Here is a 23330-nt window from a genome sequence, read left to right on the forward strand (position 1 = left end):
TCACTCTATGTATTTCTTCTTAATATTAATATTATTACTATTATTAATATGACAATACTACTGTAATACTACTCTTACTACAATTCTACTACAACTAACTGTGGTAATTGGTAAGCGCTTACTAGGTGTCAAGTACTACACTAAGTGCTTGGGTAGATCAATGAATATCTCTCCCCTGTGTCTCTCCACATACACACCCAAAACCCCATGACTGTCCTTGGTTTTTGAAGATAACACCAGTTTGCTTAATATTAACCTATCGATCCCTAACGTGGCATCTGGGATTAATTTCTTAGCATACAAGCCGATTTCACTCGATGCAAAAATTAAATATTAAATATTTTAAATAAGTATTTTAAATAAACACATATCTCAGGACTCAAGATTTTTAAGCTAATAGGCTTACAACAGCACTGCTCCTGTACCTCCTACCATAATTTCAAACTTTTACCTATTTTTTCCATGCCAGTCCTTTTCAGAGCCACTTGGATGACAAAGATGCTGGTATCAAATTGCCGCCTACATAACTATTAGCATTGACCGGTCAAAGTCTTATAACAATCTGACAATTGGAATTCTTTTCTTTGTAGCAGAAAATCTAAGGGACATTTAGCTGAATTGGTTATTCAGCCCATTTACCAATGCCAAATCTTACTGTAAAAGTCACCTTAAATTTTGGACGATGGGAGAGATGGAAACTTCTCTCATTAGCCCATGTGTATGAATTCTTTCATTCACTCATTCCACTGTATTTATTGAGCACTTAATGTGTGCAAAGCACTGTCCTGAGTGCTTGGGTAAGTAAGAACCAACAACAGACACATTCCGAGCCCACAACAAGCTCACAGTCTAGAGAATGAATCTGGACTACAGAATGGGCAGTTTTAATAACTGAAGAAGTTCAATTTAACATTTCAGGACTATGGAAGCCAGGACAGTCAGCCATTTCCATAATGCTTTAGTTCAGTTTTTTTCAGGTGCTTTCTGAATGCTAGTTGAGCCATGGACTTTTAGATTTTTAAGTGTACTACAGAACCAGACTTTAAAGTGCATTTAAAAAACATTACTTTAAAAAAAATCCCTTAGAAAAATCATTACACATCTGTAGTCTAGCTAACTCCATGGATTGACAACTCTTCAGTTATCTTTAATTAAGCAGTCGGGCACAATTGCTCCTTCAAAGTCAAAGCAGTCGATTTCCAGCTGAGGGCTCTTGTACTACTTAAAAGGCCTTACCATTCACCAAAAATCAAACGTTAATGAATAGACAATTGAGCCTACATTTGTGTAACCTACAATCACAAAAAGAGAAATAGCAATTGTTTGGGAAGTTCATATTCTTTGAAGCTTTTTCTTTTGAAGGTCTTTAAGTGGAGTGGGCCAAGACTTCACTTTTTTTTTCCAATGCAGAAATAATATATAATTATACAGCAAACAAAGAACGAATTGAGAGAATCCTAAAATATAAAGAGAAATTACTGACACAGGCTGTGTACAGAGAACAAAATTTTTCCAGAGAAATCATTAATACAATAAAAAGACAATGTCCTCTTCAATGAATGTAGAAGTTTTGAAATTTCACTGAAATGTCTGCAAAATAGCCCAGGAATTGGTCTTCATGTAAAATACTTCCACTTCATCTACTGATGTGTCACAAAATATTGAGCAAATTAAAATTAACTTAAGACTTGTTTTTACTATTTGCTGTTGCACTGATGTCATGCTGATCCCCAGAGGACAATGGACTGCAGTTCAGCTGGGGTATGTTCTCAAAAATATCACTGAATCGTGAATGGCTATATAGTGGGTTAAGTTTTTCCATAGGTTTACATGCAATACATTAGATATCATTTCAGAATTGGCCTGGGCATGATGACGAGCCATATAAGTTCATTCATTTATTCAATTGGATTTATCGAGTGCTTACTGCGCGCAGAACACTGTACTAAGTGCTTGGGAGAGTACAACATAACACTAACCAAAAATAAGTAAGAATTATACTGTAAATCCCTTCCCCTCCTGTTTTTATGAACATTCTTGCCCCTCTCATACTGTAAATCATCTTCCCCCTCTTCTGTCTCCATTATTTTTCTTTCAAACTTTGCTCATAGCAATAGCCATCAGCTGCCAGTGTGGCTAGTTCTGTCCCTAGCTATTATCACTGAAGTGCAGAAATATTTGTGTAATTTGGAGAGGCTAAAAAACAAATGGATGTTCTATTTCTGACATAGCTTTATTCCACTTCTTAAGGCGTTATAAGGCATGATAACTGTGTTTACCAGTCCACATTGTGTTTTGCGTCTGTCCTACAAATATGCCTTTAAATAGCAGGATTTTCACTGTTCTGGAATTTTTCTTCCTCATCTAACAGCATTTTCTTGAGTATTAAAATCATTTCATTCCAATTCTTGGTGACAGCTTTCCAAATCCAAATAGTGTTGATTAAATTGTTTAGTCATTGTACAAGCCATTTGTTGGAGCGTGACAAAAGTGTTTGTGAAAACAATGGCAATCTTGAAGTAATTCTTGTTTCCAAATGGTTTACTGTATCCCAATCTCACCTCTCTAGTGGTTAACCCCTTGCTCACACCCTCTCTCTTGCCTGGAACTCCCTCTCCTTTCATATCCAGTAGATCACCACTCTTCCCATCTTCAAACCCTACTAAAATTATATCTTCTTCCTGTAATTCATTTTAATGTCGGTCTCCCCCACTACACTGTAAACTCTCGAGGATAGAAATCATTGTTTTCCTACTCTATTGTTGTACTCTCTACCGAGAGCTTAGCACGGGGCTCTCCAAACACAGTGTTTAATAATGGATAGAGCACGGGCCTGGGAGTAAGAAGGTCATGGGTTCTAATCCAGCCTACGCCGCTTGTTTGCTGTGTGACCTTGGGCAAGACACTTTACTTTTCTGGGCCTCAGTTCCCTCATCTGAAAAGTGGGGATAGAGGCAGTGAGCCCCATGTGGGACAGGGACTATGTTCAAATCGATCTGCTCGTATCCACTCCAGCACTTAGTACAGTGCCTGGCACATAGTATGCACTTAACTAATACCATTCTTCTTCTGACTGTTATTATCATTGATTGACTGAAGCCCTGCTAATAAAATGCAGAAAATGGTAACAACATTTCCCATAGTTGATATTTTGAGACATGGAGATCATATCCCCCTCGAGACTGTAAGCTCGCTGTGGGCAGGGAACGGGTCTACCAACTCTGTACCTCGCTCCTGTTGTACATACACCAGCCCTTAATACCGGGTCAAGTGCTCACAGACAACGCTGATGATGATATTAAAGACACCTTGTTATACTAAAGGGTCAATAATGCAACAGAATTCCCCAGGTCCCGAACGTTTAATCATTTATATATGTGAACACCAAACACCTTGGTTAGTGAATAAGATCACAGAAAAGGAAAATGAGCAACTGATAGGGTGGATAAACTTATTCCAAATTCTCTTATACACACAGATTTTCATTTTTGCCAAATCCCATGTTAAGGAAAAGTTGCACTGTTAGTGTAAAGTGTTTCCAATACCACTGCATGCACACAAACTGTTTCTTTCAACACCACGGCACTGTATCTAAACAAGCTTATACTGTTGGAAAAATATTCCCTAATTCCCTGGCAACTTTCGAACCAAAATGAAAACATGAGCAATGGCAGGGCTGATTGCACTTAAGAAAATAACTATTTGAGCTTAGCGGACAGAGTTGAATTTGAAGCGCTCCAATAAATTTGGTATAGTACCACATAAACTGAAAATGCACAAAAGATTTTCAGTCATGCATTGCAGGTTACTTGCAAGACTATACGCTGCAAGATATTCCACAAAACTCAAAGCCTGATCGTGTGTTCAATATTTTAAACTACAAACTGCAAGACTAATGCTTTATGATTAGATTCCAAGTGCTTACATCCCTTTCATACTTTTAAACTCACAACATCTCTTGCTTGGATGGATTCTTTGGACATTTTCCTTACTCTTTAGCTAAAGCTGATAAAATCTCTGAAAAATTATTAGACGAGAGTATGATAGGAATGAAAGACATACTGCGATTCTCAATTATGTGGTACGGGCCAGAATACAATTTCATACCAATCTGGTGTCCACTTCTAAAAAACGATGGAAAGATCTGTAAGCATTCATTTAAATTGGGCCATCAAAATGTGGACATATTTCATTAACAGCTTGTACCATGCAAATAAACCCAGACTTCTCAAACTCTCGATTTAGATGAGTAATTCTCATTTTTCATGGGTGTCTGATGCTGAGAAGGCAGTCAACCATACAAAATCATCTTCATTAAAGTGTTGGAAAAATAATGAATTTTGTCCATACCTTGGTAGGTGAGTCATAAACATATCCCCCAGACAATTCAATTAGCGAAAGTTCTTTTTACAAAACTCACTCTCAAAATTCAGTTTGATAGAGATGCTGTTTCTACTGGTTTTCATTAAAAACCCTGTGCTCGACATCAAATCACATCTAGATGTCTTGGGCATTAAAGTAACAGGGAACACAAAATTACATTAAAAGCTGACTTTTTATTGTTTAACCTTTTAACTCCTTTTCTATCTTGCTTCTTATTTATATTTTTAGTACCCCGTAAAATCAACTATAAGGTCCGGCACTAGATTCATTCATTCAATCATATTTATTGAGCGCTTGCCGTGTGCAGGGCACTGTACTAAGTGCTAGAAAAGTACAATTCAGCAACAAATAGAGACAATCCCTGCCCACATCGGGCTTTCAGTCTAGAAGACTGAGAGGCAAACTGCTAGTGGAGAAGCAGTGTGGCTCAGTGGAAAGAGCATGGGCTTGGGAGTTAGAGGTCATGGGTTCTAATCCCAGACCCACCATCTGTCAGCTGTGTGACTTTGGGCAATCCACTTAACTTTTCTGGGCCTCAGTTAGCTCATCTGTAAAATGGAGATTAAGACTGTGAGCCCAAAGTGGGACAACCTGATTACCTTGTATCCCCCCAGTGCTTAAAACAGTGCTTGGAACATAGTAAGTGCTTAACAAATGCCACCATCATTATTACTATTATTATTATTAAATGCTACTACATTAATCAATCATTTTTCTGTGGGCAGAGCACTGTACTAAGTGCTTGGGAGAGTAGACAATAGGCAGTTGGCAATAAGGAAAGGAAAGTGGTGAAATACGGATGGTGGTGAAAAATAACTGCCCAGCAAGCTCCCCAAATCCCATATCCAGAACCAGTTATTTTTCTTTTCTAACTGATCCTTTTGCCAGCTGGACACACATAGTAAGCGATGGAAATTGCATTCACGTCTGGCATGGGAGACAGAAAGATTCTGAATTAGTCTGAATTCCCAGACTAAGCCCCACTTTTCCTTAGCTCCCCCTCCCACAACCACCTCGCCCCAACTCGCTCCCTTTACCCCCTGCCTCACAGCATTTGTGTGCATATGTACATGTCTATAATTCTGTTCATTTATATTAATGCCTGCTTTAATTGTTCTGATGTGTATTCACAGCTCTAATTCTATTTACTGATATTGATGCTTCTGATGCCTGTTAACTTGTTTTGATGTCTGTCTCCCCGCCTCTACACTGTGAACCTGTTGTGGGCAGGGATTGTCTCTGTCGCTGAATTTTACTTTACAAGTGCTTAATATAATAATAATAATAATTATGGCATTTGTTAAGCACTTACTATACGCCACGCACTGTTCTAAGCGCTATGGGGGGATACAAGGTAATCAGGTAGTCCCACATGGGGCTCACAGTCTCAATCCCCATTTTACAGATGAGGTAACTGAGGCACAGAGAAGTTGTGACTTGCCCCAAGTCACACAGCTGACAAGTGGTGGAGCCAGGATTAGAACCCATGACCTCTGATTCCTAAGCCCATGTTCTTTCCACTGAGCCATGCTGCTTCTCTAGTATAGTGCTCTATAGTATAGTGTTCTGCACACAGTAGGTGCTCAATAAATACAATTGAATGAATGAATGAATTGTTTGTGGTTTTTAGGTCCAAGTTTTTTCCATTTTGCCAATCCTTATTGCTGTTCACCCACACTTACAGATATTGCTGTTGGTGGTGTTTCTAACTCTGGATACTGGATGGTGAATTTAAAGAGTGGATTAAAGAGCACTTAATACTCTTTTCCAAAGTGACTTTGCAACAGGATTTATGCCATTGCTCTGTCAGCAGCTTTCCCACTGGTAGAACAGATTAACGTCTACGCTAATTTGGCTCCATTATCTTATTTTGGCATTGTTATATTTTCATGTTTGTCTCCACCATTTGAGTGAAAGCTCCTGGTGGGATGCAAACATATTATTTTGTAGCTACTTAATAGCTTAGTACAGTGCTCTACAATACCATTGATTGATTAATTGTACTTCGATGATCTTGTGCAGTGCACAGCAAGTGGATGCTCAATGAATGCTACTGTTTCTAAAACACACAAATCGACTATCAGTGAGAAGCAGCATGGCCTGATGGATGAAGGACGGGCCTCATCCCTGCTCTGCTCCTTGTCTGCTGTGTGACCTGGGGCAAGTCACTTCACTTCTCTGGGCCTCTGTAAAATGGGGATTGAGACTGTGAGCCCTAGCTGGGACAGGGCCTGTGTCCGACCCGTTCTGCTTGCAGCCAACCCGGTGCTTAGTACAGTGCCTGGCACATAATAAGCACTTAACAAATACCACAATTATTATTATTACCAAATTTTTCTCTTTTCATTTGGAATTTGGCCACCCCCTGACTTCCAGAATGGGGAAACCTCTGAACCTCCTGTTTGCTAGTGGCATAAACTGAACAGAAACACGCCACAGATTTTACTTTTGGCATCAGTTCAAATTGTTTTTTCTCACCTGCTGACAAATTCAAGCCTGTCATCTGAAGTTTCCCATTCTCTATAACCATTTTCCACCCTTCTGGCAGCAGGAATGCTTTAGATTAGATAAGTATGTTCTAAAACACAGCTGCTCCACTTTACTATACCAACGGGCACATAAGCATTTTTCGAATTAATTTTCAAAACTAATTTAAAACAGTGTGGCCTAGTGGTTAATTCCAGCTCTGCCAATGTCTGCTGTGTGAACTTGGGTCAGTCACTTCACTTTTCTATGCCCCAGTTACCTCATCTGTGAAATGGGGATTAACACTGTGAGCCCCATGTGGGACATGGGCTGGGTCCAACTTTATTAGCTTGCATTTATCCTAGCACTTTGTTCCCTGTCTGGCAAACAACTACCATAGAAAAGAAAAGAAAACAAAACAAAGCTCAATTTGTAGTAGGTTGCTCTTTAATATAATTGTGGTGTCTGTTAAATGCTTACTATGTGCCTCATACTGTATTAAATGCTGGGGTAGTCATTCATTCATACTTATTGATAGCTTACTGTGTGCGCAGCACAGTATTAAGTGCTTGGGAGAGTACAATACAACAATAAATGGACACATTCCCTGCCCACAACACAAAAGATAATCAGGTCCCGCATGGGGCTCTGTGTTAATAGAAGGGAGAACAGGTATTGAATCTCCATGCTACAGATGAGGAAAATGAGGTTCAGAGAAGCAGCATGGCATAATGGATAGAGCACGGGCCTGGGATTCAGAAGGTCATGGGTTCTAATCCTGATTACGCCACTTAATCTGCTGCGGGTCCTTGGACAAGTCACTTCACTTCTCTGGGCCTCGGTTACCTCATCTGTAAAATGGGGATTGAGACTGTGAGCCCTAGGAGGGACAGGGACTGTGTCCAGCCCAATTTACTTGTATCCATACCAGTGCTTAGCACAGTGCCTAGCACATAGTAAGTGCTTAACAAATGCCATAATTATAATTATTATTATTTGCCCAAGGTCACACAGAAGGTAACACTGGATTAGAACCCAGGTCCTCTGACCCCCAGGCCCACACTCTTTCCACTGGGCCATGCTGCCTCTCAAAGGAGGCCTAAATTTATTCATATTTTTATTCTAGTTGTCAAAAAGGCCATGGTTAATAATAACCTCCTTTGGCTCATTTCTCCTATCAGGCAGGACAAGTTCTTCATACAAATACTCACTATGCTTCACCATGAGTAGAAGCAGCATGGCTCAGTGGAAAGAGCTCGGGCTTTGGAGTCAGAGGTCATGGGTTCAAATCCCGGCTCTGCCAACTGTCAGCTGTGTGGCTTTGGGCAAGTCACTTAACTTCTCTGGGCCTCAGTTCCCTCATCTGTAAAATGGGGATTAAGACTGTGAGCCCCCTGTGGGACAACCTGATCTCCTTGTAACCTCCCCAGCGCTTAGAACAGTGCTTTGCACATAGTAAGCGCTTAATAAATGCCATCATCATGAGTAGTAAAAAAATTTTCCATCTGAATTCTTCATGTTTTTGTATCCATCTCTGAGTGCAGATTCAACACTAAACACTGCAGATATTAAAAGTTGTTATATCAAATGCTTTCCCTCAATGATTAAGAAATAATTAAATCTGAATCCTTGCCAGAAGGGAAAGTTAAACTATACTGTTATTCTTGTTTCTACCAGGTCTCCCCAAGAGAGCAGAAATTCTTACAGAATCTTCCCACTTGACTTTACTAATCTAACCCTCATCCGTTTTCCTTGAGCAGTGCTGGATGGATTTATTTTTAAATGTCTAGCTTCCCTCCACCTTTAATTTAGCTTAGTGACTCTCGCCCCTGCTAGAGTGAAGGCTCCCTGAGAACAGGGATAGTTTATAGTCACTCTACTGCACTTGCCCAAGTGCTTGCTATAGTGCTCTGTAAAAGGAAAGCAGTTAATAAAAATTATTATTGAGTGATTCTAGGAGTTACTTAGTATACTTGAGAACAGCATGACGTAGTGTAAGTCACAGTTCAGGGGTTCTACTCCCGGCTTTGTCACCTGTCTGCTGTGTGGCCTTGGGCAAGTGACTTAACTTCTCTGTGCCTCGGTTCTCTCATCTGTAAAACCGGGATGAAGACTGTGAGCCCTGTGTGGGACAGGAACTGTGTCCAACCCGTGTATCTTGTATCTACCCCCTGCTTAGTTCAGTGCTTGGCCCATAGCACGAGAAGCAGCATGGCTTAGTGGTTAAGAGCACGGGACCTGGAGTCAGAAGGACCTGGGTTATAATCCCTGCTCTGTCACATGTCTGCCATGTGACCAAGGGCAAGTCACTTAACTTCTCTGTGCCTCAGTTACCTCATCTGTAAAATGGGGGTTAAGGCTTTGAGCCCCATGTGGGACCGGGACTGTGTGCAACTTGATTAATTTTTATCTACCCCAGTGCTTAGAACGGTGCCTGGCACATAGTAAGCACTTAACAAGTACCATAATTATTATTATCATCAATAACAACAAACTCCATTGTTATCCAAATTCTTTCTTCGGGTTGAAGAACAAGCAATCCATTTGAGATGTAAATTTGAATTTCCCATATGTTGAAACATTGAAGCTGTATCTTTAGACTGGACTTCACATGGATGATTTTTATAAAACAAAACAAGAAAACACTACAACCACCTCAGTACTCTCCAAAAATTCTTGCATCCTTTATAGACGGCAATACCTATGGAATGGAGGGGGGACCTTTTATGTGCAAGATCCCTGGAAGAGGGATTGTATTCCCCACGCAAGCTGCAAAGTAGTTTCCGTTTGAATGCTTACAGAGGCAAGCTACAGAGCTATATTAAATAGGCTTTAAAAATGATTTTGATCGCTCCTTGTTGTCCTCCTTTCCCAGCGCGGTCCTTCTTCCCTCTCTCCCAGTGACAGCCCGTCGGCTCACTCCCACCCAACCCCTTCTTACCCCTCGTGTCGACCCCTTCCCCAGCATTCCCCACAAGTCTCCGTCATGTGCAGCCTGTTGAAACCCTGCTCCACCGGTGGGAAGTTCCCCTTTATCCTTGTCCAGTTCCTGACAGTCACTGCTCCTCCTCGCTATCACTGAAACCTGGCTCTCCCCAGATGACATGGTCTCCCCTGTCGCTCTCTCTAGAGAGGGCCTAATCTTCTCCTACTCCTCAAGACTCACTGGGAAAGGTGGAGGAGTCGTCATCTTCCTTCTCGCGTCCCACTGCCGCTTTCACACCATTCCACCTCCCCCGTCCCTCCCTTTCAAGCCCATTTCATCCACCTCTATCATTCACTCTGGTTACTAGTCACGGACAACCACCAGCCTTCGGATCCCACCTCCAATCTTCTGAACCATTTTCATCCCTCTCTCACATTCCTTCTCCCTTTCTCCATTCCTACAGTGATCCTTGGGGACCTCGATATCTACATGGATGTCCCCAACGTCCACTTCCTCTCACTGCTCAACTCCACTGGCCGGTGGCATCCACAGAGTTCCCATAGGGCTGATTCATTCATTCAATTGTATTTATTGAGCGCTTACCGTGTGCAGAGCACTGTACTAAGCACTTGGAAAGTACAATTTGGCAACAGATAGGGACAATCCGTACCCAACAATGGGCTCACAGTCTAGAAGGGGGAGACAGACAACAAAACAAAACAAGTAGACAGGCATCAATAGCACCAAATAGCACCAGTGGAGTGGAGGGGGTAATAATAACAACTGTAATATTTGTTAAGTGCTTACTGTGTGCCAGGCACCGTTCTAAGTGCTGGGGTGGATACAAGCAAATCAGGTTGGACACAGTCCCTGTCCGACATGGGGCTCACAGTCTCAATCCCCATTTTACAGTGAGGTAACTGAGGCCCAGAGAAGTGAAGTGACTTGCCCAAGGTCACACAGAATCAATCAATCAATCGTATTTACTGAGTGCTTACTATGTGCAGAGCACTGTACTAAGCACTTGGGAAGTACAAATTGGCAACACATAGAGACAGTCCCTACCCAACAGTGGGCTCACAGTCTAAAAGGGGGAGACAGAGAACAGAACCAAACATACCAACAAAATAAAATAAATAGGATAGAAATGCACAAGTAAAATAAATAAATAAATAGAGTAATAAATATGTACAACCATATATACATATATACAGGTGCTGTGGGGAAGGGAAGGAGGTAAGATGGGGGGATGGAGAGGGGGACGAGGGGGAGAGGAAGGAGGGGGCTGAGTGTGGGAAGGCCTCCTGGAGGAGGTGAGCTCTCAGCAGGGCCTTGAAGGGAGGAAGAGAGCTAGCTTGGCGGAGGGGCAGAGGGAGGGCATTCCAGGCCCGGGGGATGACGTGGGCCGGGGGTCGATGGCGGGACAGGCGAGAACGAGGTACGGTGAGGAGATTAGCGGTGGAGGAGCGGAGGTTGCGGGCTTGGCGGAGTCAGGATTAGAGCCCATGTCCTTCTGACTCTCAGAACCATGCTCTATCCATTACACAGTACATGCCACATTGCAATGTGTCGAGGAGTGAGTTGGAGACAGTTGGTGCAATCAAAAAAGCAAGAAAGAGAGAGGAGCCGAGGTAGGGGCCTCGGGATACAGGTTGGATGGTGGTGCTGACAATGGGGATGGGGAATTCGGAGGGAAGAGTTAACTTAGGAAGGATGATGTATTCCGTTTTGGACATAAAGAGCTCGAGGTATCAGTGAGACATCTGAACAGAGGTATTCTGAGTAAATGTGAGATGCCCTGCACACAATAAGTGCTCAATAAATACGATTGAATGAATGAAAAAGAGAGAGGTTGGTCGGAGCTAGAGAGATGAGGTCAGTCGGGGCTGGAGAGGTAGATTTGGGAGTCATCCGCGTAGAGAAGGAAGTTGATGCCAAGGCAGGGGATGAATTCATTAAGAGTGTGAGTGCAGATGGAGAAAAGAAGGGGGGGGAGTGCCCAAAACTGGGCCAAAGGGACACTCTCAATTATGGAAGGAGAGGCAGAGGAGAAGCTGGTGAGAGAGACTGAGAAGCAGTAGCCTCAGGAAATAAACGTCAGGTTAAGCCTCGTGATGCATATTGTAAAGAGTTAATGAAAAAGCACGTTCAGAATATCCCTGCAGGCTTCAAAATAAAATGCTTAGCAGACAATAATACATGGTATTAAGTCAAACATAAAATGCTATATGATCGTCATATTTAATAATTATTTTTCAAGAGAAATGACTATTGGCAAAGCAGCTTCTATTCTTGGTAGCAAATCAAAGAAGAAAAAAACTACTGCCTCATATATATTAAATATTCTCTAAGAATCAATAAATTAGATATTCATACAGTTTCTCCAGTTGATGCTATTGTTTCTTAATGCAAGACACATGCAGCAAGTAAGCAAAGAAAATCATGGGCTTTACTCATTCAAAGAGCAACCCACAATGGGGATACTGACACTTCGGTTAGTATTATCACTGAGTTCTTGGAAATGGGGCTTTAAATAGAAAGGCAATGAAGATCAACTTTGCTTTGCTAAGCAAAAATATCCCTACGCAGAATGTACTTTATAGTTTGTTTGCATTGACTAATTTCCATGCACCATTTTCTCACACTTGGGATATGTGAGAAATAATTGCATTTGATCTGAAAAAATGAATACTAGCCCAAGATTAATTATGTTACAATGCAAAGTACTACTTTGCTCTGCTGAGATAATGTGTGACGTTCTTCCATAAAACCGACGATGTGGCTCTTGGGTCCAATCCATAATTAGAATGAAAAGGATTAGTTGGAGGGTCTGGGGAAGGAAATGTCCACATCCGCACAGGCAATTCTACTATTAATTCTGAATTTTACTATCTTTCAGTGGTGCAAGGTCACCTGGATGGCCACGGGTATGGAAGCTGCTGTTTCATCCCCTGATTTGCGTCCAACCCAACAATACACGAATGCAGCACATGTTCCCACACAATTACTTTAAAATTAAATTCCTGAAATTGCCCCTTGAAATTGACAAGAAAAATACCTTTGAACCATGCCTAGCCCTCTAGATGAAGTTTCCATAAACTCTCAGAAGGAAGAGATAAAAATTCCAGCGAACATTACTCTGGGAAAATTCAGAGTGATTTACGAAAGCCAAGAGCCTTTTTACTTGCCATTGCAACAGGAAAATATGAAACTACCTGACACCGTTTTCCTTTGTGCTTCCTTTCCCCATGGGCTTCATGAAATTTCCATTCAAAAAAGGTGGCTCCTTGCTCGACTGCAGTGTGCCACACTGGGCTATCGACTGCAAATTTTTTTTTTTTTTGGTGTCTGTTCAATGCTTACCATGCCAGGCACTGAACTAAACGCTGGCATAGATACAATGCAATCAAGTTGTGGACACAGTCTATTTCCCACATGGGGCTCACAGTTTTAATCCCCATTTTACCGATGAAGTAAATGAGGCACACAGTGAAGTGATTTGCTCAATCAATCAATCAATCAATCGTACTTATTGAGCGCTTACTGTGTGCAGAGCACTGTACTAAGCGCTTGGGAAGTACAAGTTGGCAACATATAGAGACGGTCCCTCCCCAACAGTGGGCTCACAGTCTAGAAGGGGGAGACAGACAACAAAAACAAAACATATTAACAAAATAAAATAAATAGAATAGATTTGTACAAGTAAAATAGAGTAATAAATATGTCCACATGACTGACATGTAGCAGGTTCTTTTGACTCCCAAGGACGTGTTCTATCCATTTAGGAAACTCTGCTGCTCCTTAAAACTGAATCCCAGTTTTAAGCTGAGCTGTAGCACTCTCCGAGGTTTTAACTTGAATCCTTAAAACATGGTCCTCTACCCTCTTGGCTGTCAGTTTCTCAATGCGAGGTGACTGTAAGCTTATTGTGGGCAGGGAATGTTTCTGTTTATTGTTATACTGTACTCTCCCAAGTGCTTAGTACAGTGCTCTGCACACAGTAAGTGCTCAATAAATACAACTGACTGATTCAGTCCTAGGGCCGTATTCTCTGGGATCCTGTCCCTGCCATTACAATGTTGAAAAGAGCTCATGAGTCCCGTTAGATGAACTGTGTGGTATTTGTGGGAGTCCAGTTCTCAGCGCCATCGAAGGGCAGAATTTTACTTCAGTATGGAGCCCGATATCGGGAGAGGGCTTCATTATGACAGCCTCCCAGCACACAGTCCCCTCTAGACTGTAAGTTCATCGTGGACAGGGAATGTATTTACCAACTCTGTTATAATGTTATAATTTATATTGTTATAGAGAAGCGGTGTGGCTCAGTGGAAAGAGCACGGGCTTTGGAGTCAGAGGTCATGGGTTCAAGTCCCGGCTCCACCAATTGTCAGCTGTGTGACTTTGGGCAAGGCACTTAACTTCTCTGAGCCTGTTACCTCATCTGTAAAATGAGGATTAAGACTGTGAGCCCCACGTGGGACAACTTGATCCTATTGTATCCACCCAGCACTTAGAACAGTGCTTTGCACATAGTAAGCGCTTAACAAATGCCATTATTATTATTATTATTATTATTATTATTATTCTATGTGCCTCAGTTACCTCATCTGTAAAATGGGGATTAAGACTGTGAGCCCCCCATGGGACAACCTGATCATCTTGTAACCTCCCCAGTGCTTAGAACAGTGCTTTGCACATAGTAAGCACTTAATAAACGCCAACATTATTATTATTATTTACATCATTATAAAGGAAAGCAGCAAGGCCTAGTGGCAAAAGCAGGGGCTTGGGAGTCAGAAGACCTGGGTTCCAATCCTGGCTCTGCCAAAAGACTGCTGTGTGACCTTGGGCAACTCACTTAACTTCCCTGGACCTCAGGTACCTCATCTGTAAAATGGGCATTAAGACCGTGAGCCCCATGTGGGACAACCTGATTACCTTGTATCTACCCCAGGGTTTAGAACACTGCTTGGCACATAGTAAGCACTTAACAAATACCATTGTTATTATTACTATCCTTGCATCATTAGCTACTGTGGTCTACAAAACAGAATTCTATGGTAGCATTTACCTCACATGATGCCAAGATAGACTTTTGGGTATATTCATGGCTTTACTGGTTCAAGTGGATGCAGTTTACTTTAGATTTATCTTCAGGTAGTAATTCCTGGCTTTATATTATTTTGTATGGCAACAGTAACCTAATCTAAACTCATTTCTGGATGATAGGTCTGGAGTTAAAAATAAACAAACCACCATCCCTATCTTGCAAATTATAATCTAACTTGTGCCCTTGAATTTTTTAACAGTGGCACAATTTCTACAACGGCGGTTAAAATGGTGTGTTAGCTTTCCATTACGGAGCTATGAAGCCAACTTTATTTTGGTTCAGGATGAATATGAGATAGAAAATCGCTGGCTAGGAATAGTTTAGAAAAAAAAAACCCTTTCCATATGAATCTAAAATACATTTCTCCAACACTGGTTAATGTAAAGCTGAAAAATATACCAAAAAATAGAAACATCCTACTTCCAGATTAAGTACTTTATTACTCTCTACGTTTTAAAAATAGAGGAATTGCAAACCAATTTATCAGCTTTAAAAAATCATTGGTTTTAAGTGGCAACAGTTCCTAGAATTGCCCGGTTACCTCTCCATAGTCTATTCAATTTAAATAATTATTCTGACAAAGTCCAGGCTGAAGTGCAAATCTATCAATCAGTGTTGTTTATTGAATGTTTACTGTGTGTACAGCACTGAACTAAGTGGGAAAGGACAATGCAATAAAGTTGGTAGACACATTACCTGCTAGCTTACAGCCTAGATGGAAAAGAAATCATATCTACCCTGGTCTTTCAGTTGTTGCATATAATTTTAAGGACTGGGGTTTAAAAAACTATTTTTCACGAGGAATAATATTTCATCATTGGCTTAAGTTCTGTGTTCCTGAGACAGGGAAGTTTGTGGTTTTCTTTCATTCTTTCATTCAATCGTATTTATTGAGTGCGTACTTGATGATAGCCTGATTGTTGAGGCAACTAACATGATGTAAAATGCTTCGGTTGTGACAGCAGGCAGTGGAAATTGACCATAGTGAAAAGTGTTAGAAGAAAGAAAGGGTGACCGAAGCTGTTGTATAAAGGCATGTGTAACTGCTGATCCTTTCGGCAGTATATTCACAATGTGTAAAGTAACAAGCCCCTATTGAGAAAAGAGTTTTTTTCTTCCCTACTTCATCCCTTTTTACCTAATAGCACAGAGTAAGGCAGGTTTTCATTAATAATAATAATAATAATACAGATAGTAACGTGGCCTAGCGGAAAGAGCATGGGCTAGAGAGTCAGAGGATCTGGATTCTAATCTAGGCTCCCCCACTAGTCTTCTGTGTGACCTCGGACAAAACACTTAATGTCTCTGTGCCTCAGTTACCTCATGTGTAAAATGGGGATTAAGACTGTGAGTCCAATGAGGGACATGACTGTGCCCAACTTCATTATCTTGTATCAACCCCAGCGGTTAGTACAGCTCCTGGAACATAATAAGCAACCAACTAATACCATCAAAACATAGTATTTGTTTGGTACTTGCCGTGTGCTAAGCACTGTAATAAGCACTGGGGTAGATAAAAGATAATCAGGTAGGACCCAGTCCCTGTCCCACACAGGGTTCTTCACAGTCTCCGTAGAAGGAGAGAACAGATATGTAACCTCCCTTTTACAGATGAGGAAACTGAGGCACAGAGAAGTTAGTATATCGTATATTACAGTATGGTACAGTATAGTATAGAGAAGCAGTGTGGTTCAGTGGCAAGAGCCTGGGCTTTGGAGTCAGAGGTCAGGCGTTCAAATCCTGACTCCACCGCTTGTCAGCTGTGTGACCTTGGGCAAGTCACTTCACTTCTCTGGGCCTCAGTTCCACCTGTAAAATGGGGATGATGCCTGTGAGCCCCACGGGGGGCAACCTGATCACCTTGTAACCCCCCCAGCGCTTAGAACAGTGCTTTGCACAGAGTAAGTGCTTAATAAATGCCGTTATTATTATTATTATTAAGTGACTTGCCTAAGGTCACAGAGTAGTCACGTAGCCGAGCTAGGATTATCACTCAGGTCCCCTGAAACACATTCCTGTGCTTTCTCCTATTTTCTATTTATTTGTACCCATACACTCATATTGTATATATCCAGAACATGTCTACTTAGTTATGGTAGCTAAACCCTGTAGAATACCTGTGTCTGTCACAGGATCATCAACCTGAGCAATTTATTCTGATCTTGCACCATAAACTGAATTGTTTATCAGTGTGGGGAGGAGTAGTTGAAATGATCCTACTGTGGCATTAAGCAAGCTCTTAGAATTAGTGGCCTGATAAACTTGCAAGTATGTTACCAAAAGCAGCAAGGCCTAGTGGACAGAGCTCTGGCCCAGGAGTCAGAAGGACCTGGGTTCTAATTCCAGTTCCACCATGTTTCTGCCCTGGGACCTTAGGTAAGTCATTTAACTTTTCTGTCCCTCAGTTACTTCATATGCAAACCAGGGATGAAGAATGGAAGCCCCATGTGGGACAGGTACTGTATCCCCAGCACTTAGAATAGCGCTTGACACAGAGTATGTGCTTAAAAAATGCCGCCGTTATGATTATTGTTGCCGTTGAATTGAAACACCTTTACATTTTCTTTCTGCGTAGTGTGGATTGTTCCCTTCCACCCATAACCGGCTCCCCTTAAATCAACTAGGCTCTTCACCTACGGAATGAAAAGACGGAGTTCCCCAGATGTTCATATCAACATCCAGAAGAGTTTCGGTCCACTGTGCATTAGTATTATAAAAGTCTTGAAATTGGATAAAATTACTGAACTGCTTTACCTTTTAATAACAGAAGGGTGTCTGAGCAGAAAATAATATAATGTATTTGGTAAGGGGACTCACAATGGAATTTCTGGGATTTAATTTTACCTTTATTTCTATGCAACCTCATTACCTATTAAAATATGGGACTATGCTCTCCACGCAATATGCCTTCCTTTGAGTGAAGAGCTCTCATTGATCTGCTGGCTCTATTTAGTAATGGGAGGTGATAAAATACAGCACTCCAACCACCATGTATTTCAGAAGAAAAAAAAAATAAAACCGTGATTCACTAAAGAGAGAAGCCCTAGATATCATAAACGGCAATCCTTTATCAATGGTCCCGAAAATCTATTAGTGGCAGTGCTCTATATCCTTTATGCACACGCTGAAGTGCTCACTGACGTGAGAGTTAACTGTTGACTCCATCATTTCTGTCACAGTACATAAAAGCTGAAGGAAATATTTAACAGCTTACAAGGACAAAGCCCAAGTTCGAAACTCTACTGTTGAACGAGTAGCTTTAACGGCATAATTTATCGGTGTATTTTCCCTTTCCGTCTTTATTCAGTACGAATAGTCTTTGCTACCAAAGACTGGTGAACAGAGACCTCTATGCATCTGAGAAATAATTTTATTCTTATTTCTAGAAAAGCGTTAATGTTGGGTGAAGCACTACATTACTTTCCACACACAGCTTGCTTTCTGTCAAGCAGAAGAGAATTCTTAATTTTAGGAAATCGATGGACCATGTTTAAAAAGTAAATGAAAACTACAACACTAGAACACCTACGGAAGAAAATGAAAACTACAACACCAGAACACCTACGGAAGAATGATAATGACTGTTTTTTGCAGATTTTTTTTTTTTTTTTACCTGGATCAAAAGGCATACAGAAGGGTATGCTGTCATGCAGGTGCATTGTTACATTCTGTTTCAATAATACATCTCAATGAATGAAGTACAATATGCCTAGATCACCTGGAAACTATCAATCTTAAAATTGCAATTTCAAAAAAGGACTCTTATGAAAGTTTCATAGAAATGTTGAAAACACAACCGCCCGACCCCATTTTTCTGCAAATTATAGCATTCCAGTAACAATGTCCCTTCTTGCAACACCTGAGTGCCTTTGGTTTCCAAGTCGTGTGTCAAGGGAAGTCAAATGCTTCAGCAAGGTTTGGCGCTAAGATCAAAGTTGGAGAAAGCTGTCTTTCTCCATCAGAGAACTTCTAGCAGAAATGCCCCTTGTTTCAAGAGTTAGTAAATGAACATTTTTGAGGAGGCAGGCCACTCGGCTATTGTGGCGATGTGGAAGGAAGGGAGAGATGAGATCTAACAGGGTGAGGGGCCTAGAGGTCAAGGAAGAATGGTATTTCATACAGCAATAATTGGATTGTTCATAGGGGTCTCCTAGTGATAAAGCTCAGTCACTCAGTCATTCCACAAAAATGGGAATAGTTAGGATATAATTTATCTCCCTGAATCTCCATTTTCTGTTGCGTAGAGTAGCAGCATGGCTTAGTGGATTGAGCATGGATCTGCGAGTCAGAAGGGCATGGGTTCTAATCCCTGCTCCGCCACTTGTCTGCTGTGTGACCTTGGGCAAGTCACTTCTCTGCTCTGTGCCTCAGCTACCTCATTTGTAGAATGGGGATTGAGACTGTGAGCCCCACCTGGGAAAGATTCTGTGTCCAACCTGATTTGTTTGTATAAGAATAAAAATTATGGTATTCGTCAAGCACTTACTATGTGCCCAGGCACTGTACTAAGCGCTGGGGTGGATACAAGCAAATCAGGTTGGACATAGTCCTTGTCCCATGTGGGGCTCAAAGTCGCAATCCCCATTTTACAGATGAGCCATCTGAGGCTCAGAGAAGTGAAGTGACTTGCCCAAGTCACAAAGCAGACAAGTAGTGGAGTAGGGATTAGAACCCATCACCTTCCAACTCCTAGGCCTGTGCTCTATCCACTATCATCAATCGTATTTATTGAGCGTTTACTGTGTGCAGAGCACACTATGCCACCTCCCCCCAGTGCTTAGTACAGTGCTTGGTGCACAGTAAGTGCTTAACAAATACTCCAATTATTATTATTATTTAATTAAATCTGGAACAAACAACTCTAACTATACCCCAACAAGTGCTTGAAATTATTTACTTCAAAGAACAATGAGTGTTTATGCCAAAGGTCAATGTATTAAAACTTTGTAAATACGAGCTTTATCTTTTTTCACTGCAAGAATTTAAGACCCCATTGGCCACAGTAGGAGTGGTAGAAAGCCCCTCTCTGGTTTTCCTTGCTTTCCTCACACTACCTAGTGCTGGTTCTCTTTCTAGATTTCCTACCAAGTCTCAGGAAGAGTGACAGGACAAATATGATTGGTCCCAAATTCCTGACATGTACAAGAATTTCTGATACCCGACACACACCATCATTGCATAAATATATTGCAAAGCAAGAGAGAAAAAAGGTAATTGGAGTTTGGAGCACATCATCTGCCTAAAAATATTTTTAGATCTTTCCAAAAGTATTATTTGTCTGGAAAATAGACTTTTCCACTCTGGACCTGATACTAATTTCTCTTCTGCACAACAACCTCCGTTTAAAATACAGAAGTGTCAAATACGGGCAAGAACAGCAAGAAGAAAACAACCCAAATTTGCACATTTCTTATTTAAGTGCAGCGAAGCACATGGGGATCTTGCTAGGATATTGTGCTTGACACCCCAAACACAGTTCCTCTAGACTGTGAGCTCACTGTTGGCAGGGAATGTCACTGTTTTTTGTTGTATTGTACTTTCCCAAACGCTTAGTAGAGTGCTCTGCACACAGTAGTTGCTTAATAAATACGACTGAATAAATGTCCTTCTAAAAAATTCCTATAAAAGTTAAAAGCACAGAAATACTTAAAAGCATGACTAAAATGGTTTTGCTGTGAAAGGAATCTATTAATCAATCAATGGTATTTGAGAGCTTACTGTGTGCAGAGCACTGTACTAAGTACTTGGAATGGTATAATACAGTGGAGTTGGTAAACATGTTCCCTGTCCACTGGGAGCTTACAGCAGGGAGAAAGAGAAACATTAAAATAAATTATGGTAGCAGCATGGCCTAATGGATAGAGCCTGGGATTCAGAAGGTCATGGGTTCTAATCCCGGCTCTGCCACCTGTCTGCTGTGTGACCTTGGGAAAGTCACTTCACTTCTCTGAGCCTCAAGTTACCTCACCTGGAAAATGGGGATTAAGACTGTGAGCCCCACGTGGGACAACTTGACTACATTGTATCTACCCCAGTGCTTAGCACAAAGTAAGCATTTAACAAATACCATCATTATCATTATGGGGCTGAGGGTGGAGTGAATACTGTCTGCTAAATCTGTTGAATTTTAGTCTCCCAAGCTTAACACACGTAGTAAGTGCTCAATAAATACAAGTGCTGTTGCTGCTGATGCTTTAAAGGCTTTAAACAAACAGTTTTAACCTTTCTTCAGGCACGTGGTTGTTTTTTTTTAAAAGAAAAAGAAAAGATATATGATCCACCAAGTAATCCTCCACCCAGACCCACTTTTTAATAATGCAGGTTTGTGAAATTTCACGTACCTAAGTATCTCATATGTGCTGGTCTAGTGAACGTCAAGAAAAGAACACAACTGATGATACTGTCCTACCCCAATTCGGTGTAAAATAAATTCTGTACCTTCCAGTTGTATTCCTTAGTATGGCCAGAGCATCTGGATAGCCATCCATGTTGTAGTCTCCTATGTGAAGGGTGATTGGAATTTGAAGCTCAGTTGGAGTTGACTCACTTTCAATCGGCACAAAGCCCCAGTGGGAGCCCTTATAGTTGAAATCTTGCAACACCGGAATCCACTGAAGAAAAAAAAAGAAAATATCGCTATTTCCAGGTACCTTTCAAAAATCACTTTTTTTTTTTTACCTTTCAATTTCAGAAGGACCAGCGTCTCACACACCATTAAATAAAACACGTATCTCAAATGAAGAACCTTTTTAACACTTGTACTTTCTGGGGGGAGTAGAGTGCAGACCTGAGAATTTGGGCATATTTACCACATTTCTAATTCTACAGATATTTTGATAACAGAGCCTCTGTTCCCGAAGAAATTCCTCATTTGACTGTGTTGCGATGGGCCACAGCAATCAATCTTTGGTGGGAGCTGTGTGATTTCAAAGCATCCAAACAGATCTCCTGTTGGAAGCTGACAAGAGAACTGCAGAGAGGGAAAGGGGAAACAAGCTTCCCAACTGGCCCAGGAGCTGAATCAATCAATCAACTGGCATTTTTTGAGCGCTTACTATCTGCGGACCGCTGTTCTAAATGCTTGATTCACTACATTTTACTGTAGAATGGGGATGGGGTGGGTCCCTTCAAAGCCCTACTGAGAGCTCACCTCCTCCAGGAGGCCTTCCCACATTAAGCCCCCTCCTTCCTCTCCTCTCCTCCCCCTCCCCATCTCCCCTGCCCTACCTCCTTCCCCTCCCCACAGCTCCTGTATATATGTTTGTACATATTTATTACTCTATTTATTTTACTTGTACATATTTATTCTATTTATTTTATTTTGTTAATATGCTTTGTTTTTTTGTCTGTCTCCCCCTTCTAGACTGTGAGCCCGTTGTTGGGTAGGGACCGTCACTATATGTTGCCAACTTGTACTTCCCAAGCGCTTAGTACAGTGCTCTGCACACAGTAAGCGCTCAATAAATACGACTGAATGAATGAATGAATGAAAGTGATATCAAGCTCTCCAAGTTCGAAACAAACCAAGGGCATGACCCTGAGAGCTGCAGTTCTTGTGATTTCTGTCCCTGTCCTAGAACCAGGCCTACCAGATCAATCAATCGTATTTATTGAGCGCTTACTGTGTGCAGAGCACTGTACTAAGCGCTTGGGAATGGTAAGAAGCCTTCCCAAATGGGAAAATTAGGCCAAAAAAGTAATCAACCAATCAATCAATGGTATTTATTGAGCACTTACTATATGCAGAGCACAGAACTAAGCCCTGAGGAGGGTCAATATGACGGAATTATCATTCACCTTCCTTGCCCATAACGAGCTTACAGTCGAGAGGGGGAGCCAACAGTCTAGTACTGGGTTCTAAAGTTCAAATGTTTTCGATCTATTCTTTTTCAAATAAATTCTTCTGAGTAAAATATTATTTCCTGAGTTTGGAAATTCGCTCTCAGAAATGTTCCAACAGAGCTTTGCCATTTCTCAAAAGATTCATACGGAATCTTCTCTGAGCCTTCTGAATGCCTTTTGCTTTGTGGCGATTTCTATACTAGCCAAAGGAAAATTGACGGGATTTCCTTCATTCACTCAATTCATTCAATCGTATTTATTGAGCGCTTACTGTGTGCACAGCACTGCACTAAGCACGTGGAAAGTACAATTCGGCAACATATAGAGACAGTCCCTTCTCAACAATGGTACAAATCACACGATTTTGATACAAAAACTTCTGTCTCCGAAGAAAATCCCAACAGACCTGCAGAAAGTATATTCCATTTGTCAGAAGCAGGTAGGCCTGAAAACTGTGGCCTAATGATCCCTTTCGCACTCAATTTCTCCTCTCTCCCTACACCTTATTCTATAGGCCATAAGACAGACTGCTCAAATTCAAGAACAAATATGACTGTAATTTTAAAAAAATTATCTATCTCTACATCCATTTACTTTAATAGG

General features: G+C 41.3%; 1 protein-coding gene across 1 annotated transcript in view; it reads right to left on the bottom strand.

The window, feature by feature from the left end:
* Positions 1 to 23330, bottom strand: part of ITFG1 (integrin alpha FG-GAP repeat containing 1) — a 238961-nt gene that overhangs the window by 106801 nt on the left and 108830 nt on the right. The window contains exon 10 of the mRNA XM_038754317.1: positions 21324 to 21496. Coding sequence (XP_038610245.1) covers positions 21324 to 21496 — 173 coding nt within the window. The remainder of the gene's footprint in view (positions 1 to 21323; positions 21497 to 23330) is intronic.

This window comes from Tachyglossus aculeatus, chromosome 11 (genome assembly GCF_015852505.1).
Source record: "Tachyglossus aculeatus isolate mTacAcu1 chromosome 11, mTacAcu1.pri, whole genome shotgun sequence".
In the NCBI taxonomy this organism is placed as follows: domain Eukaryota; kingdom Metazoa; phylum Chordata; class Mammalia; order Monotremata; family Tachyglossidae; genus Tachyglossus; species Tachyglossus aculeatus.